Genomic DNA, 20,341 nt, shown 5'->3' with positions numbered 1-20,341 from the left:
ACACTCTATCGAATTCCTGAAGAAGTGCCCTCACATTCCACCTGTGGCCAGGAAGGAAAATCAAGTCCCGCAACTGCTGTTGGAAGTACGGGCGATGCTCAGGAAAGGCGCCATTGAGTCCGTCCCGAAGAGGCTCCGGGGCTCCGGGGTGTACTCAAGGTACTTCCTCGTCAGGAAGAAGACGGGCAGCTGGCGCCCCATCCTGTACCTTCGTCGTTTGAACAAATACATCAGGTCACAAAAGTTCAGGATGGTCACCCTCCAGCACGTACTGGGACAGCTGGAGGAAGGCGACTTTCTATCGTCGCTGGACCTGGAGGATGCATACTTCCACGTTCCCATCCTCAAAAGTCACCGAATGTTCCTCAGGTTCGTCGTCCAGGGACACCACTACCAATTCAGAGCACTGCCGTTCGGATTGAAGTCGGACCCCAGGGTCTTTACCAAGTGCCTAGCACCTGTGGCGGCGCGGCTGCGCCTGCAGGGGATTTACGTCTACCCCTACCTGGACGACTGGCTCATCTGCTCAAGGACGAGGGAACTCGCCGTCGAACACACTGCGAGGACCGTCCAGCTACTCACAGACCTGGGATTCGCCATAAATTACCCAAAGTCCCACCTGGTACCGTTGCAGGTGGCCCTGTTTCTGGGAGCGAAGCTCGATACAGTGAGGCGCCTGGCGGCACCGTCGGAAGAACGGACGAAGACCATTCTGGGCAAAGTGCAGCGCCTGCTAGCCACGGACATGGCCAGGGTGAGGTCCATCAAGTCCCTCCTGGGGATGATGTCCTCTTGCATCTACCTGGTGCACCTATGCAGACTACGGATGCGCCCTCTTCAAGAATTTCTCGATGCCCGTTGGATGCAGGCGACGGGCACCTTCGAAGACAGGGTCCCCCTCAACGAGGTGTTCCGGCGGGCGATTCAGTGGTGGGGCGTTCGAGCGCACCTCACGGCGGGCAAAGACTTTTAGACGCCGGCGTACCAGGAGACGGTGACGACGGACGCTTCCCTGGAAGGTTGGGGCGCCCACACCAGAGATCTCCACGCAAGAGGCCCCCGTCTCCCGGAGGAGAAGCTCCTGCACATCAACATCCTGGAACTCCGAGCCATGTTCTGGGCTCTCAAATCGTTCCTCTCGTCGCTCAAGGGCAAGGTGGTGCGGATATTCACGGACAACACCACGACAATGTTTTACATACGGAAGCAGGGAGGCATCAGATCCCCAGCCCTATCCAAGGAGGCACAGGATCTGTGGCACTGGGCGGTCGCCCAGGGGATGTTCCTGGTTCCCTTCCACCTGGCAGGAGAAAGAAACACCATCGCTGACTCGCTCAGCAGGGAGCTGCGCGCGTGTCACGAGTGGGAGCTGCGCCAGGATCAGGTGGATCAACTCTTCCGACGATGGGGCAAACCCCAAATCGGCCTGTTCGCAACAGCGACGAACTCGAAGTGCAAGAGGTTCGCCAGCAGGTTTCCCCAGCCGAGAAGCACGGGCGATGCGTTCTCGTTTCCCTGGGACGGCCTATACCTGTATGCGTTCCCTCCTTTGCCGTTGCTGCTTCGACTCATCAAGCAGCTCAAGATGTCCCGGTGCAGGATGATCCTCGTCGCACCGGCGTGGCCGAGGCAGATCTGGTTCCCGGACCTTCTGGACTTGTCAGCGTCCCCATCCATCAAGCTGTCGGCGGACGCGGATCTTCTCTCCAGAGAAGGAGGCGCCATCTTCCACCACGACCCGGCGTCGCTGAACCTGCAGGCTTGGCTCCTGCAGCGCTAGAGTTTGGAGGGTACGATATACCGGCCGACTGCAGAGAGGTTCTTGCAAAGGCCATGGCGTCCTTGACTCTCAAATGCTACGGTCACAAGTGGAAGAGGTTCTCTATCTGGTGCCGAGCACAGAAGATCAACCCCCTACGGATTACGGCCCCTCAAGTGCTGCCGTACCTTCTATCGCTGGCAAAGGCTGGGCTAGCCCATGCCTCCATTAAGATTTATCTGGCGGCGATCTCCAGATATACCAGAACCGCAGGACTTACGTCCCTGTGGTCCCATCGACTGGTAAAAGAGGACTGTTCCGGTCGTTCCCGCCGGTGAAGGCCTCGGCGTGGGAACTTAACGTGGTGCTGACCAGGCTCATGGGGCCCCCATTCGAGCCGATGCACTCCGCACCGATGAAGTTTGTGTCGTGGAAGACTGCATTCCTGGTGGCCATTTACCCCCGCACGACGAGTGGGAGAGATCCAGGCCCTATCCTGCAAAGCACCGTACTTGACTTTCCATGCCTCAATGGTGGTGCTTAGGACGCACCCCTCCTTTATGCCCAAGGTGCCGTCGGACTTCCATCTTAACGAGCCCCTGGTGTTACCTGTTTTCTTCCCGTCTCCTTCGTCGCCGGCCGAGAGGACTTTGCACTAGCTGGATGTGGCTAGAGCGCTGAAGTTCTACGTGGACCGCACAAAGAGTTTTCGGAGGACATCACAGCTGTTTGTGAACTTTGGACCTGTGAATCAAGGGAAGGCTCTCTCGAAGTCTTCTATTTCCAGATGGCTCTCCGGCTGCATCATGCACTGCCACCGGTCGGCTGAGCGATCGCTGCTACTACGTCGTTCCTATCTGTTGTGCCCCTGCTGGACATCTGCAGGGCTGCTATGTGGAGGTCGACGCACACCTTCACGAGATTCTACTGCGTCGATCGGGATTCCAGGGAGGAGTCCAGGGTCGGCCAAGCAGTGCTGCTCAACCCGTTCGCTTAAGGTGAGCCTGGTGAGGAGGTAAGAGATGCTTAATGTTGAGTCGTTGTATTGCTTAATGTTGAGCCTTTTGCCACCTCCCGTGGTTGTGCATGTGAGTACTGCTATGTATTCTTATATTCATGAGCATGTGAATCCATGCCAGACCCCATGCTGGAGAAGGAACAAGTTACTTACCTGTAACTGTTGTTCTCCAGCATGGGTCTGGCATGGATTCACATGCGAACCCTCCCGCCTACCCCTCTGCGGCTCTTCACTTGGTCATACTGCCACTTCACGTGCTACCAAATCTGAAGATGGCTGCCAGAGGCGGGGCTTAGGGAGATGGCAGTCATTGGCTGTGGTCAGTATGACGCAGAGATCAGTGATTGGTTACTACTACGAAAGACAGATCAGAAACGAAACTGATACTGATTTTTTCTTTACCGAGGATTCCCAGCCTGACGACGGGGAATATTCATGAGCATGTGAATCCATGCCAGACCCATGCTGGAGAACAACAGTTACAGGTAAGTAACTTGTTCCTTCCCTTTGGCTGGTGGGGACAACCAGAGCCAAGACTAACTTTTATTTGAGCCATCTCTCGAGGTCCTGTGAGTTTGCAGAGCTGCAAAACCCCAATACCAGAAGAACTGCTGCCCATTCCGAGTGCATCATCGTGGAAAGGCCAAACTCGTCCAAGTCTTTGTTGAGCCTTCAAGGAAACTCCTGAGATCCGATCCAACTCGCCCAGACCCGCTCAGCCGAGTCTAGAAGAAGCAAAGAAGATTAACTTGGCAAATCACGTCCTTTGTTGGTGCTGCAAAAAAGGCGCCAAAACCACAGACTGACCAGAGAAGTTGCTGAAAGACCTGTCAGAGGTCCTCCCTCAAAACTGCTGCTGAGAGATCCCATCAATTGTCTTGCCTTTAGTCATCACAAGGAATCCGGAGGTCCAGTCCAGCACCGCCACATCGGGGAGAGTTCAGCCACAATATTTTCTTCTAACTTAAGAACTTTGGGGAGAAAGGTATTGCTTACCTTGATCATTGAAGTTGCTCCAGACCGTTGGAGTGCACCCAGAGGTGTCCAGGGTACCCCTCCCTATTATATCTGATATCAAGTCACTGCTTGTGTCCCTTTAGCAAGTCCTTTAATAGGGTCTCCAACTTAGATTTTGTCCTCTTGCATCGAGGCTAGAGACTGTAGAGTATACACAAGAACTTGTGTATTCTACAGCTTGTCAAGACTTTGCTCCTTATCTGAACTGCCTTTAGTAAGGGTTGCTTTTTGGACCGTAAAAAAACTTGCTGTGTGAAGAAACTACCACTTCAACCTCTAGAACTGCTATTGTAACACTAACCAACAATTTTCCTTCCCAAAAGTCACTAGCTTATGTTTATGCACACTAAATATATTTGCCGTATTGCTGCTATTTATTCATTTGCATTTGGTTAAATACAAACCTTTGCAAAAATATGAAACTAAAAACTTTGTTAAATTACAATTAAATTCAAATCCATGTATATCAATTCATATCAGTTCATATTAATTCATTAAAACGCACAAATCAAATATTACATTACATATCATATAATTAAAAGAATATGAAAAAAGTCATTCCGTTTCACACAATGCAAGTTCCAAACATTTTAAAATTGATACAGCCAATGATGTCTCAGCTGTTTAAAATGTTGGCCGAAAACCACTCTATTTATCAGGTATACATCTGGAACAAAGTGCTGAAAAAGCTTAGCACAGGTTTCAACCAAAGCCAAGCATTGTAATAGAATATGGCGACATGTTTCAATATGTACACAGCAATGCGTATATACCCTCAAAGGCCGCTCAATACCTTGTCTTGAACCGATGATGACACTAGTTGGAATTACGTTCAATTTGAAACGTAACATTTTACAGCGATGCTCCTTGATGTGTGTTTTTTCAAGTAAAAGGGCATATTAAGTGCTCTTACTTCATATTTAAAGTTGTAAAATAAATGTATTTCTGCTAAGATTTGCGAGTGCGTTATTACCGATAATACGATAGAACTGTCATTACTGTCAAAAGCTGTAACGAATGTAACCGCGAGCAACTCCAAACTAAACAGTGGCCTTTGAAAAGTATTCTAAAGTATTCCTAAATTTTGGTTTATTGTGCTAAGTATTTTAAAGTGATTCTAGTGTAAATATAATCTGTATTTGAACCCCTTCAGTGCCAAGGACAAGATAGCCTGTCCTTTTTAGCACTCTTATGTTGAGCGATCCCTGCAGAGCAGGGATCGCTCAAAACGTAATCCAACCCCCGGGCTATGTGAGGGGGAGGGGCAGGGTGCTCGATCCGTGAGCAGCAATGTACACTAGACACCAGGGATGTGTTTACAGTGGGGGGGAGGGCTGCTTACGCCCCCCCCCCCCCTCTCTCCCCGTCGTTGCCTCAAAGCATGGGGCCACATGTATGGAGACCCCTGGGGGTGGATGGGTTACAATCTGCCCCCAGGGGTTGGGGGACAAACATTTTTTTTTAAAAAAGGTTCAAAAGCAGCATGGGAAGGGTGGAGGGGGGTGGGGACAGCTAGACACCAGGGATTTGTTTGGTAGTGGTGTCGTTGGAAAGGGGAGAGTCTCCCTTTTCCAACGACACCCTGTTTGTAAGCAATGCTGCTCCCAGATCAGCAGTAATGGCCACTAGACACCAGGGATGTGTTGGAGGTGGGGGGAGGGGGAGCAGCTTACAAGGTAAGAGCCCCCTCCCCCCATGGCCCCAAAGCATAGGGCCACATGTATGGAAACCCCTGGAGGGTGAGTGCCAACCCACTGCACCACCAGGGATTTTATTTTTTTATGGAAAGAGGTTGTCCCCCCTCTCCCCCCACCCAAAATGGACTTCGGGTCATGTCATGCAGCCCTCCCTGGGGGCAGTTACCTGCTCTTAGGAAGGGGCATGTAACCCCAGGGAGGGCTACATGAGATGCACCGCCCCTCCAATTGGTGTGGGGGTGGAGAGATGAACCCCTCTTCACATTAGAAAAGTCCCCAGCGGTGTAGGGTGCCCCTCAGCCCCCCCCTTAAAGGGCAGCCTGCCATTTTCAATTTCTTTTCTTTGTTTACCAAACTTGCCTTGGCGCAGAGGGGCACTTTGGTGTGCCAATCTGGCCCCGGGCTGCCTTACTGCCCCACCCACTGGGGGGGCCTGTCCCACAATTTTTGGGGGCCCACGCCCCCCACCCCAAATGGTGGTGGGCTGTACCTCACGCAGCCGTTTGTAGGAGGCCCAGGGAGGCCTGCATGAGGTGCCACCGCCACCCATTTGGGGTGAGGGGGGAGTGTGCCACCAGAAATTATGGGACAGGTCCCCAGTTGGTGGGGCAGTAAGGTTTGGGTACCCTGGGGCCAGATTGGCACACCAATGTGCCCCTCTGCACCAAGGGGAATTGGGTTACCAAAGGAAAAAAGTGGAAATGGTCGAACGCATTTTAGGGGGGCTGAGGGGCACCCCAAAGGGACGGGGAATTTTCTAATGGGGCGTTGACCGATTTTAACTCCCCACCCGCAATGGAGTGGGTGCCATGTCATGCAGGCCTCTCAGGGCCCAGATATCTGCTCCTAGAAAGGGACGCCTGAGCCCAGGGAGGAGTGCAGGACAGCCCCCCTTATCTACCCCCAAGGAGGGCTACATGAGATGCGCCGCCCCTCCAGTTGGGGTGGAGAGGTGCACCCCCCTTCACATTAGAACATTCCCCAGCGGTGTAGGGTGCCCCTCAGACCCCCCTAAAGGGCAGGCTGCCATTTTCAATTTGTCTTTGTTTGCCAAACTTGCCTTGGTGCAGAGGGGCACATTGGTGTGCCAATCTGGCCCCGGTCTGCCCAAACCTTACTGCCCCACCCACTGGGGGGCCTGTACCACCATTTTTGGGGGCCCTCTCCCCCCCCACCCAAAATAGGTGGCAGGGGTACCTCATGCAGGCCTCCCTGGAGGCAGATATCTGCCCGTGGGATGGGGCAAATGGGTTTGCAGTGTGGGGTGGGGGCGGGGTGGTGAGGTTCAGTAGACCACCAGGGATGGATTGCAAGGGGGGGGCATGCTTGAAAATTATTTATTTTTGCTGGTGTGACCATAGGTAACACATGTTTTTTGTTTTGTTTACAGCTTTTTCTACGCGAGCAGCTGCAACGTTATGGGAGTACTTTTTTTTAATTCTATGGTTAGGACCCACTGTCAGTGGGGTGGGTGAGACTGGGGCTGGATTGTTGGTGGTGTGGGTGGGAATGGGCCGTCTGGGCATATATGTTGGTGGGCTGGGACACAATTGCAGGGGCAGGCCACAAATTGCCCCCCATGCCAGCAGAACATTGGTGTTTCCCTGGGTACCGATCCCTCCCATGTGGGTTGTCTGTCTGCAAGCCCAGGCTCCACCTCTGGCTGTGCTATGTTACAGATATCACCTCCGGGGAGGAATGGGGATCCTGCCGGGGTTCCCTGGAGCTGCTGCTGTGCTTGGGTGATGGTACACCCACATGGTACATAGATGTCCAAGGCCAGGGACATCGCCTCCAACCGTCCTGGAGTTGTGGCTGGGTTCCATTACAGCTTTTCCCTTTGGGGAGGCATTGGCACACTGCCGGGACTCCCTGGTTGGGAGAAGCTGTAACGCAGGGCAGCCAGGGCTCCAGCAAAGTCGACGGTAATATCCCTGGCCTTGGGCACCCTTCTCCCATGTGGGTCTTTGCCAGGGGTTCTGGGTAATGAATTCTGGGCCGATTTGCGCAAGTCAGACCTCTGTGGATTCTCACAGGTGCCCTCTTTTGGGAAATGCATGGGGTTCCCTGTTTTCCTTGCTGGCTCCGACACCCTAGGCCCAAATCTGTAGGTTGCCCACATGAACAAAATGTGCTTTGCCGAAAGGCTTGGGGTTACCAGTGGATTACCCTTTTCCTTTTGCGCCCCAGGTTGGTGCACCCCACACATGTGAGGTACCGTTTTCGTCGGGACACCTGTGGGAACGCGGGAAGGTATGACATCTGTTGTTGGCAGCGTGTACCCCATGCATTTCCCAAAAGAGGACACCTGTGGCAATGCACAGAGTTCTTACTTGCGCGAAGCGCCCCAGTATCTACTACCCAGAACCCCCGGCAAAGTCCAAATTTGGGGGTAAAAACACAATTTTCAGACATTTCACTCTGCTCCCCCACCGAAACACGCCACCAACATCAGATGTCATACCTACCCGCATTCCCACAGGTGTCCCGACAAAAACGGTACCTCACATGTGTGGGTGCACTGTTAGGGAGAATTCTCATTCTATGGCTAATTTCCCTTACCTATAGAGTCCCCCAGCAGCTTTTCTGGATTTGAAGGGTTTGTTTTTTTCTCCTGCTAAGAGTGTGACTCTCTTTCCCACTCTTAGGCATATTTGCTATGTGTGTTCTAGGCTATTTTTTTGTGTTTAATGTCTATGGGGTTTATCTCACCTCCCTTAGGAACCATCTTTATCCACATGTGTTACACAGCACCCTCTGTGCAGTGACACAGGGGTGTCGTAGCGACCCCCAAACATAGACTCCATACCCTGGGACTGACTACTGTCTCCCAGGGCATGTAAAGTCCCAATTGACTTTACTAGTCAATCTTTATGAACAAAACCACTACAACCCATCTTACTATGGAGGTACTGGTAAGGGATAATCATTTTTCCCTTATGTTCGTTTTCGAGAGGGTACCGTACAGTCCCTCTCTCAAAAGTTTTTGGCTGGTGGCAGTGGTTACTACCAAAAATATTCGGGATTTTCCCATTGTTCGAGGCTACCACATTTACTGACAGCCTCTAACCTACCACCAGTTCATTTTTATATTAACTTTACTCCGGTAGGTTTTATTTGCCAGAACCTTAATATAACTTCTTTCTCGTGTCTTTCTGTAAACTCCTAACCCAGGTCGGGGATCCTTTGTTCGTCCTTTTGACGTTCTTCTGCCAAGAAGCCCTCCTTTCGGCACCACGAAGTGTGGGGTGGATCCATTGTGTGGGAGGGGAGTAGGACCCCCTGGACAGGGTTGCCTCAGCAACCCAGGTTGCACTCTGCCCTGATAGGCTGGAGGGTCTCCCGCCAGGATGACCACTCCACTGTGTGAGTGACAGCTAGGTTGTATGAATGGGGATCTTTTTGCATAAAAGCAGGGTCCTGAGGACTGGAAGAGCAAGACGTTGCCACTGGAACCGAGAAGCCAAAGACATCTGCAATGACTGAACCACCAGTGAAGCCCTGCTGCAGCGTCTCAACACTTTTCTCCACACGACGAAGGTCTTCATCGGCAAGAGCCTTCTTCCCTTGAGCTGGTGGGGCCAACCAGTTTGCCAATCGCCTCCCTGGACCTGCCTTGGTCGAATCGCCAGTGCCCTGCGCTCAGAGACCGGATAGCCAGGCACCCGTCCACCCGGACCGTGATTTAAAGGAGCGCACCTTTTATTTGTTGGGCAGCATCGCTGCTGGTTTCATCCCTGAGCAGTGCAGTAACTCAAACCTTCCTCCACGATGAGTCTCTCTTCCTCTGTTGGATCTCCCGAACTGCAGGTACTGCCAGGAACAACCGCCACCGCAGCAGCCTCGTCTACATTTTAAGGTACTTTGTTCTGCCAGGCCTAGGGAGTTGTGTATACTTTTCTTGACTTATTTTAACTTGCTTTAATAACTGTGATTAATGTGTTATCTTAGAAGTGTGTAAAATAAATATATATATATTCTTTTTAATACAAAGCTTTGGTCAGTGTTTCCTTGTTTCATAGTATTATAGCCCTATTGTGTAAACCCTGAATACTGGACTGCTTAGCCACAGCTACCAACTAAATGTTTGTGGTACAGACTGATACCAAAGGGGATTTATTGCTCATACCTGTAGTATTTATCTTCTGTAGTGCTCCCTAAGGGAACTGCACAGGATTCTGCCTAACATGCACCTACCGGGGCACAAAAGGAAAAAGGCTACACCACGTGTAACCCCCAAAGGGTTTGGGGAGACAGCCTACAGATTTGGGCCTAGGGTGTCCAAGCCACCAAGGAAAACGGGGAACCCCATACATTTCCGAAAAGAGGACAACCGTGGGAATCTGCAGAGGTCTGACTTGCGCAAGTCGACCCAGAATTTATTACCCAGAAACCCTGGCAAACCCCGAAATGTGGCAAAAAACCCCCAATTTCCACACATTTCACTCAGCTCACCCACCAAAACACGCCGCCAACAACACATGGCCTACCGTCCCGCGTTCCCACACGTGTCCCGATGAAACGGTTCCTCACGTGTGGGTGCCCCTACCTGGGCGCCAAAGGGAAAGCCTAAAAGACCCCTAACCCAAAGTCTTTTCCGACAGCTGAATTTCACGATTTTTTGACAGGCATACCATACAGATATGGGCCTAGCATATCCAAGACACCAAGGAAAACAGGGAACCCCATGCATTTCTGAAAAGAGGACACCCGTGGGAATACACAGAGGTCTGACTTGCGTGCACCCACACCTGTGATGTACCGTTTTCACTATGACACCTGTGGGAACGCGGGACGATAGGCCATGTGTTGTTGGTGGGTGAGCCGAGTGAAATGTACAGAAAATGCATTTTATTTTCGCCACATTTCCGACTTTGCCCGGGTTTCTGGGTAATAAATTCTGGGCCGAATTGTGCAAGTCAGACCTCTGCATATTCCCACGGGTGTCCTCTTTTTGGAAATTCATGGGGTTCCCTGTTTTCCTTGGTGGCTTGGACAACCGAGGCCCATATCTGTATGGTGTGCCCGTCTGGAAAAATCGTGAAATTCAGATGTCAGAAAAGACTTTGGGTTAGGGGGGTGTGTTCGGCTTTCCCCTTGGCGCCCAGGTAGGTGCACTCACACATGTGAGGTACCGTTTTAATCGAGACACGTGTGGGAATGCGGGAAGGTATGACATTTGTTGTTTGTGTGGTTTTCATAACGTTTTGACCCATTTGCTGGTGCCCTTTGTCACACAACCCTTTCATTTCGCAAATGTGCCCTTCATTTAGTCGCTGCTTTGGGCACCATACACTTTTGTAACCTGCACAAGTCACCTACCATTGAAAAGGTCTCCCTGTGCTCTTTCAAAAAAATGTATGGCTGCTGTTCCTCACCACATTGGTTTTCCCGATTTACACATGCAAAGTGCATCTGTTCAGGCCGTGAGCATAAAACTCCTGTGTACCATGGCTCAGTGTTTGGCTTGTGGTAATGCTTATTTTGTGAAACACTACAAAAAATGTGTGCTTTCCTAACTGCAAGAGTCGGGGGAATGTAGCGGAGCATTGTTTTTCTCAAAATTCATAGAAGCCATTGTCGTACCAAGCCAACCATGTCCACCACATACCTTTTTTTTTCTCGATCATTGTTCCACTTTTCCCCCAATCTGGCATTTTCCCCCTACCTAGTTGTTGCCTGACCTGCGCAAATCACCCCTTCCTAAACTTGGAATTGTCTACTTTTCCGAAATGTATGCCTTTCTGTCCTCCAATTCGTCTTTCCTACCCTTTTCTTCCATTCCGTTCATGCATGTAAAAGCGGAAGATCTCTTACTAGTCCAACATCGTGTGAAACGATCCCGCGGGCTTGGCAAAGAATTTCATATCCAAGGCGCTAAGGCCTGGAATGCGTTACCGGCTACATTGCGTAAAACTGAGGATCTATTGTCCTTTAGGAAACAGTTGAAGACCTATCTCTTCCATTAGTACTTCTCGCTCCTTAGAGGTAGCCTGCATGTTCTGTCTCTCGCGCCTGGGTGCCTACGGGCTTTGGCGCGGTATAAGATAAAATAACATAACATAACATGCATGTCCAATTGGCAAAAATTGCCAAAATCACCTACCTCTCACAAAATGGTTGATAACCATATCAAAATATTTTTTTTTCGTTTCCACTCAACCTGTTCTTGAAAGCCAGGAAATTGGGGAATTGAGCACAGCAAACCCTTTGTTCCTAGCTCTTACAAGAAAAAAGCCACAGGCTTCTTTGTACATCATTTTATTGGCATTTTTTGAAAAAACACAACATTTTCGCACTTTTTGGTTATTTTCTCTCACCCCCTACGGCAATCTAGGATTTGGCTGAGATATCTCATGTAACAAAAAACTTACACTTGAATGGCCACATACCGAAATCACCAAAAAAGGCCTTGGCACTGGGGGGGAAATCCCCATGGCATTAAAGGGTTAATATACATTTATGTGTAAGTGTTTCTTTGATGTGCTTTACTAATTGGTTTCAGTGTACTTACGTACAGCTTGCATCTTTCTCTTAAGATAAGCTTGACTGCTCTGTCACTCTACCAAGATTCCAGCAGTAGTACAGACTGATAATAAGAGTTTGGGATCTACAAGCCACTGGGATAGCTTACTAAAGCCTTACCTCCAAGTGGCACTTTAGGAGTTTTCCTAAACAGCAGGTAAGTAATTTGCAATGTTTGTCACCAGCATGAAATATCTTTAGAAAGGATGCGATGGGCTTGTGGTGGTGATTTGTTTCAAACTATTTCAAAGTACAGGTACGTTTTCTCATCTCTTCCAGACCCAAAGCTAACTCAGGGGCAGGATACCTGACCCAGGCTCGACGACCGAGAATGAGTGAAGTGGAGACAGGAGACTAAGGGACTTTTTCCCAATGTTATCCAATGTAGGATGGGGTAAGGATAGCAGGCACACTGATGCTTACTTACCCCCTGACTGCAATTTTCACAAATGTCTTTGTGGATAATTTGGGGGGTCACTGGGGCTTGATCTTTCACTGTTGATTCTAGTGAAAGTTGCCCAGGAGTTGCGGGTTTGGGGATTCTTCCGGTTGGGTCAAGATGCAAGTTGCAATCTTTCTCTTGGAGAAGACCTGCCGGATCCAATGATGCAGGTCTCCTTTGGACACTTCACTGGATGGAAGGAAAGTTCCAGCGATGATCACCATTTGCAGGTGACTGCATCCTTCCAGTCGCAGTCACAGCAGCTACTCCAGGGCAGATTCCTTCAAGACTGGAAGCTAGAATTTGGGGAAAAGGCAACTTGCGGCGTAAGCTGGCGACTACCAAAGTTCCAGACTTCAAATCGGAACGGTGACAATTCTGGCAAGGTAGCCCGCGAGTGAGTTGTTCAGTCCACTGGGCAGTCCCAGAACTTCTGAAGGGCTGGATCCTCATGAAGGTATCGAGACTAGTAGGTCCCACTAGTCCAATGGCTAATGCACCATTCAGGGTCTTCAGAGACTAGGCTCAGGAGCAGGGCTTTACCGGGCTGGACACAGGAAGGAATGCTGAACCACTTCCGGAGTAGTCTTCAGATCTTCAGCAGGCTGCTGTCCTTTGAGGGATTCTTGAATCTCAATGCAGATCTGAAGAATAGGTACGGAATTCCTTCTTTCATCCGAGATTCGAGCTGGAAGCAATTCCAAGGCCACCAATTGTGAGGATCTGCACATTTCAAACAGCCAGTAGTTGTCCAATCATAGACAACTACTGGTTGCACATCTGCACCTGCAGCAGACTCTCTGGCACCAGTGACCTTATAAGGACCTTCTTGACCAGAGGGCAGGAAGATGGCCAAAGAACAAGCGAAAATCTTGTGGCACAGCCAATTTGGGGTACTACCCACGTTCAATAGCCATACACGGTAAACGCGAATGAGCAAATAAGATGTAATGCAAAAACTCCAAAAATGTAACTGCTGTAACCAGCTTGTCTTTAGGCACATATAAAAGTTAGCAAAAATCTGTGTAAAAAAAGTTATGGCAATGCAAAAGTATCCCCTTTGCTTTGCATTGTAAAATGATGTGTGCAATGTTAAAAATACAAGAATTCAAAAGGGAAACTGTTTCCCAGTCCTGATGGTCTGAAGGACTGATCAGTTTCCTTATAACATGTGAGCAAAAGGCAATGGAAATTAAGTTGAAGGCTTTACTTCCCTGCACAAAGTCAGGAAATGATCAAACAGAGCAAAAAGAATGGGGTTTCATAGGAAACTCTGGTGGGAAAGTTGCAATAAGAAAATCTTTCCTAACACTTTCCAGAATCCTAAAGAAGTAGTAGTTCTGAAAAGCCACCTAGCAGTAATGTAATGTATATTTTTGTAGTATATTGTATTTTGACTTTTTACTTTGGTATGTTTTATAGATTTACACATGTGCTGACCCAACTTATTTGTCAAGTTGCAGCAATGTTGGTTGTATGTTATATTTAGTGTTTAATAGGTTAAACCTTAAAGTTGCCATTGCCATAGTTTGTAGGCATTAACATTTTAATGGTTGTCACCTTAACATTTTTATTAAAACAACCACTTCTTTTTTTGGTAAAGCAAGTATTGCATGATTTGTAGTTTAGTTGCTAAACTTGTGCTGGGTGCGGCGAATCACCTTGTGCATTTTTGGGGAATATTTTTCATTTTGTTACACGCTTTTCCCTCCTACCCTACTATGCAAGACTGAATGGGGTGTGAGTGTTTTGTGGGCTTTGGATGTTTCTGCATTTTGCATTATTTTTTATTTTGATTTTTCCCTTCATGCCTTCTATGCTTCTGCAGATATATCCAACATATTGTTTTTTTTAAAGGTTGACTTGCTCATGTTTGGCAGATCGATATTATTTAAGTGTGTTTGCTGGGTGCAACTTCAATTAAAGGGCTACTTGTGTGCTAAATATCTGAAATATCGAAGTGGAAAATTCTGAGACATGGGGCCTCAAAAGTTAGCCGGTCTGGTAACAACGGTACCGGTAAGCTTGCCGGTACTGTTGTTACCGGACCAGCAAACTACAAATTCTGCTTGCGGACGCCTTCCTGCCAGGTCTGACCTGGCGGGCGTAGCAGCACCCACGAGCAGAGCATGTCGAATGCACCATCACCATTCTGAATGATGCCGGTGCATCCAACCTCCCCATTCCCATTGAGCCGTATGGGTCTCAAATGGGAATGGGGAGCATATTTTTCCGGCGCCCGCGAATGGGCAATTACCGGGTCCGGCGGATCGTAATGACCCGTTAATTGCACATTTGCGAATGCTGGAAAAAATCGCAAGTTTGGCGGCAGCCTGACGGTTTTACCGGCAAGGCTACCGCTAAACTTGTAATGAGGCCCATTTGTTGGAGTGATTGTTCTGCCTCCATGTAACTGCAATGCATAGAAAGTTTTATCAGGTTTTGGGCATGAAAACGATTTGTTAACTGTACCACATTTGGCTTGTTTGCATCTGTCCACATCAGTTGCATGGCAAATTTAGTGAATTTGTATGTATGAGAACAAAAGTTATAGTGGAATTTGTTATTGTGCTACCCTTACTATGGAGTCGTAATTGTGATTCTTTACATATATTTTCCTATCTCCAGGTAATCTTTTGTAATTGTTTTTCAACAGCTGCTAATATTGTGATCCAGACAAATCCTTCCCCCCCTCCTCCACTGCCGCCTCCTCCTCCTCCTCCTCCTCCTCCTCCTCCAATAACCAATGAAAACAATGTAAACCGAGTGGTGGTTGAGCCGGAGAGAAAAAGACCTATGGCCAATGTAGATGGGCCACCTACAAAGAGGCCGTGGTTGGACAAGTAAGGCTATAACACTATTAATTAACTATTATAAACCGTTTTGTTATGCAGTGTACACTTAGTTGCTAATAGTGTTTTAGGTAGATATGATCTGTACAAGTAGGATGTCTGGATTGAAGGCTTACGCCACTTCTGTATAGTTTACCCATGAACAAACCATGAAAGTTATTTTTGGGAACCGCACTGATTGGCAGTTACGATACTTGAATGAATTGAACAATTTGATGATAACTTGGGATCCCTATGACTCGCCTTAATTCTCGTAAATGTATGGTGTGTGCTGAAGTTTCCTTGTAGATGGTTTGCAATCACTAAAGGATGCTGACCTGAAGAGACTGAGAGGAATGTCAGCTGGAAACTGCAACCTTATAAAAGTGTTTTGGTGATGAAGCCTCCTCAGTAGCTGCTGAAACCGAGCCTCCAGATAATGTGGCAAGCCAAGAGTGTGCTCGCCTACTTTGCATTGGTAGTGGTGGCGGTGGTTGCGGGGGTCGGGGGGGGGGGAGAGAGAGGTGAGGGAAGTCATCAATTCAAATCATAAATTAGTTCTCAAAAATTGATTAGCAGATTGTTAATTAAAATGTACTTGATTAGCAAACAAACCTACTTGATAAGCAAGTTTGTGCTCATATTTTTAATGGCACCAGATGTTATTTGTACCCAAAAATGAGCAATAATAGAGCATTTTTGTGTACCGCTGAAGACAGACATTAGTGAGCTCTGAGTGTCTGTGAAATGTAAAGCTTAGCTGCATGAATGGACACAAGTAAATAGGCTCTGTGCAACTGGGGTGCAGTCCGTGTTGCAGGGTAGTGTCCCGCATGTTCTATGGTTGACCCATCATTTGCTGTGCAAGTTCAGAATTTTCGAAAATCAAAACGTTTATAATGTTAAAGGATAGTCGTAGCCTGACACAAAGTATGTATTATTGTATTGCGGCAGATACTCTAATGATCAACTGCTTAAAGTGAGGAGCAGCTTTGATGGTAATGAGCAACTTCAGGTGGACAAGATGGTGCTTGCCGTTCATTGATATCCACCGTTTTCAATATAGCATTAAATAACACTTTTGAGGGAGGGCAGGGCTTCTAAAGGTCCATAATCCGAGCCAGTTAGGCCCAAGGGAAGATGTCCAGCACTGCACACCCAGTATTCATTGCTATTAGTACTTGGAGCTCTAGAGGGTTAATACTTTTTTCTCGTTTTTTAATGGAACCAAGCTTTGCACAATGCATGCTTTTGTTACAAAGAAATGACACGTATGTCTGATTGGAAATAACGATTTCCAGGATATGAATGTGGAACAGGAGGTGCACAGAGTAGGGGGGGAGGGAGTTGGCGGTCCAGTGGAGACTTGTCCTCGGACACTGCCTCGAGGAGAGAGTGAAGGGCGGGCAGAGGCGCAGCGCCCTCTGCATGCAATGCAGGCAGCTACTTGCATGTTATGCTTCAGTTCTAGCAGGTGATAATATATAATGCAATTGTAATCTTAGAGCAAAGCGAGCTCCTGGGCCCAACTACAGCGGATGTTATTTCAGTAGATCTGTAGATGTACAGACTGGATGGAACTAATGATTACTTTGCATAAAAATTTAGTTAGCTTCATATATTATGTAAGAGGAAAAAAGAGACCAAGCAGAGTGGATGGCGTAGCAGGAAGAGAACTGGGCAAACGATATGGAATATTGTATTTGGCTGTTATCTCACTTTCAGGGTAGCTGATATAAAGCAACAGGGTGATAATAGAGAATGTCAACAACTTAGAATCAGCTCATGGTTTGAGCACCTGCTGCACAGATGGATGGAACTAGCAGGTAACAGAACTAGACTTTCCTTCAAAAGCTTTTGGCAGTGTGATCATGTACATTTTCAAAATTGTCCACTGGTCAATATGATGCACTTTCCCATGACAAAAGAAAAGATGATTAACACTATGCGATTTAAAGACACTAACCTAAAAACAGAGAACGCAGTATTTTACAGTAGCCATACTTAATTATGCATTGTGTATCAACTTACATTTTTAGGAATGGAATTGAAGCACTGTCTTTAAAAAAATAAACATAACACATACTGCTCATTGCCAACAGGATATTGTTAGCTTAATAAAAGTATCATCCTGGTTACTTCTGGTTTTTAATTATTTGATAACTCCCACACAGGCATTTGGCACTTTTAAGAGTGGAGGAGATGATTTCTGCTGCAGTCTATGTTAGCCGCTTTGAACTTGCAGTGAGCAGAAAAAAAGCGTGGAGAGAGCCCGGAGGGCTTGAGAGTAATGCAGAGTGAACTGTGCTTCCAGTGAACAGGGTAATGTGAATAGCTAGTTGTGCTACACAAATGTCAAGGTAATTAGCAAACCGAAGGAATTGCATAGCAAATTGCTATGCGACACTGCTTATTTAATTCCTTGGATTATAGATAAGGAAGTGGTAAGAGCTCAAGAACCAAGACGCGCCTTCTCGCATATGACTGTTATTTACCTAACTCAGCTTCCCCTTTCAGTCAATGCAACTGCTCCTCCACTGAATCAGAATAGTCTACAACAATCTACAGCTTCTTTGAACCATCATATGTGATCTCAGCCTTTAATTTTTTTATTTTCTTTTTAAAAATGTTTATGAAGTTTATTTCAAAACTTTTACAAATAATTAAAACACATTTCCTACAAACCTTTCCACAGTTAACAAAAACACCCAATACCCACACAACTAAACACAAATCAGACCGTAGTTGATTTTTTTCCCCTAGTTTTATTTTTAACTGAAACTAACATTTCCCACACATTCTTAAAATGCAACTTACATTACATCAACTTATATGCTCTGACTATTCACTAATTCATTCCAGGCTCGCCTGTAAGAATAACTTAAACAATTTCGTCTAAGAATTTCATTATGGTGAATATTCATTTTTCTGGTTTTCGCCCCAGCATAGAAATTCCCACCAAGCTTCTCGATTCAATGAAGGCCTCTCCGATATAAAGCCTCCCAAATAAATCATTCTCAGATCTCTTACGGAAGGACAGAATAGAATTAGGTGCTGCAAAGTCTCTGTTGCACTATTGCATAATCAGTCATTATGTCTACAGACTCCTAGCCTTCGAGATTTCAAGATTTCCTTGGTGTGGAACACATTCAATCTGAACCTCATAGAGATTACGATGGTAGGGCCCGGGAAATGTATTTTGGTGCTTTCATTTCCTTGTTTAAATGCACAAACCATCTATACTCCTTTCTCCTTGTATCTGTCTTAATCCAATCTCTATTCCACATTTTTATTTTTTTACTGCATCAGGATTGGTCTTTAACACGTGTTCGGATGTTCCTAGCTCTTTTATTATCTCACTACACTGGTAAGCCCACTCTTTCAAAAACCACTCACAGCTTCCACCTTTCTTCATTCTCAGAGCTGCAAACTGGGGTCGCCGGGGGCTTTTCTCTGTAATAATTTTACAGAACCTAGCTATAGATCTCAAGGTCACCATTGCGTTAATTGAGAGAAGTTCCAACTCATATCTTATGATTACTGTGGGCACTGATCTTGGGAAGTGGAGTACCTTTCTCCAAAAGGTTTCCTCCAGAGTTGCCCAAAGTTCCCATGGCAGACACAATGCAGTCTCGGCTCCATACGACAAAATCAGCACCACCTTTTGTTTATAAAAATGTCGTATGGGGACCAATGGAAATTTGACAACTTTTGTGTGTATGGCTGCTCCCTGTGCGACCAGACTCTTTACCCTTGACCGAAGTGCAGCCGTCCATGGGGCGTCGCTTACACTGGATTTAATACACATACCCAAGTATCTTATAGTTTCTACTGGGCTCACTATTTCCTTTCCTAGTTGCCATTGAAAGGAGGTCTTCTTCCTCCCCTTGAGGTGCTGCAGTACCAGGATCTCAGATTTTGCTGTGTTTATCTTTAGGCCATTACAAACCACATAGTTCTGTAATATGTACAGAGTCCCCAGCAATCCGATGGGCGTTTGATCTAAAATGACTAGATCTGCATACAACATCCAGCCCACCGGACTGCAGTTTATTCTAGGGGGAAATGAACCTTGCAAATCCATCACCTCCCTTGAATCAGAGATGAACAGATTGAGCAGGGCAGGGGCCAGCGGGCAACCCTGCTTTAGGCCTCTATGTACTAATCCTTACCGACAAATGGACTGCCTGGTTCAGCCTGACCTGGATCGATGTTTAATTGGAGAGTCTTTAGCGCCAGAAGGAGGTCTGCTGGGCAGTTCCAGTTTATCAACTTTGACCACAGCAGGGCTTGATCTGTGCTGTTGAAAGCCTGGGCCAGGTCAATAAAAGCTAGATATGGTTTCATTCCCTCCCTAATTGCCTTAACTTAAAGCGCATTTATCGACAGTAGGTTTAAGCTACAACCAACTTCTTTCACAAACCGTGTTTGCCAACAGTCAAGATTCTCAGACTTTATCACCCACTCCCTTAGCCGCACCGAAACCAGTGAGGTAAAAAAGACCTTTCCCAGAACGTCAAGAAGGGAAAATAGGGCGATAGTTTTTACTGTCTGCCTTATTGCCCTTCTTGAAAATCGGCACCAATATAGCCCTTTTCCCGGATCGCGGAACCTATTCCTCCTTTGATATCTGGGTAAACAAAATCATGCAAAAGTCTGCCTAATTGTCAGGGCCGGATTTCAGCATGCTCTTGCTCCACCAGTCCAGACCCGTGGCTCTCGATCCACTAGCCTTCCTGATCATTATGAGAATGTCCTCCCTGTCAAATTGGATTACCCAGTCCCTTCGCTCAGTCAGCAAGACGTCCACAGTTTTTCCATCCCGTAACCCAAACAAGCTTCCATAATGTTGGACCCAGTCTGCTTCGGCTACCACATTACTCTGTAGGGCAAGCTGGTAATTACCCATACTATTCAGGATTTTCCCAAAATTCCTGGTGTTTTTTGTTTCAATTTCAGCATCTTGTTGAAACATCGCTTTTATGTGAGATGAGCCAATCCTGTCACGTTACCTACGATTTTTACGACTTTCTATTCTATTTTGCCCTGATA

The 20,341-nt window shown here is 47.3% G+C and overlaps 1 protein-coding gene across 4 annotated transcripts in view; it reads left to right on the top strand.

The window, feature by feature from the left end:
- Positions 1-20,341, top strand: part of RBM27 (RNA binding motif protein 27) — a 1,859,884-nt gene that overhangs the window by 1,190,223 nt on the left and 649,320 nt on the right. For all 4 annotated transcript variants that reach the window (XM_069652445.1, XM_069652444.1, XM_069652443.1 and 1 more), the window contains one exon: positions 15,115-15,301. In XM_069652445.1, coding sequence (XP_069508546.1) covers positions 15,115-15,301 — 187 coding nt within the window. The remainder of the gene's footprint in view (positions 1-15,114; positions 15,302-20,341) is intronic.

The sequence above is a fragment of the Ambystoma mexicanum genome, chromosome 3p, assembly GCF_040938575.1.
Source record: "Ambystoma mexicanum isolate Mex_15411 chromosome 3p, UKY_AmexF1_1, whole genome shotgun sequence".
In the NCBI taxonomy this organism is placed as follows: domain Eukaryota; kingdom Metazoa; phylum Chordata; class Amphibia; order Caudata; family Ambystomatidae; genus Ambystoma; species Ambystoma mexicanum.
Note: the sequence above shows the minus strand (reverse complement) of the source record. Positions and strands in the feature narration are given on the sequence as shown.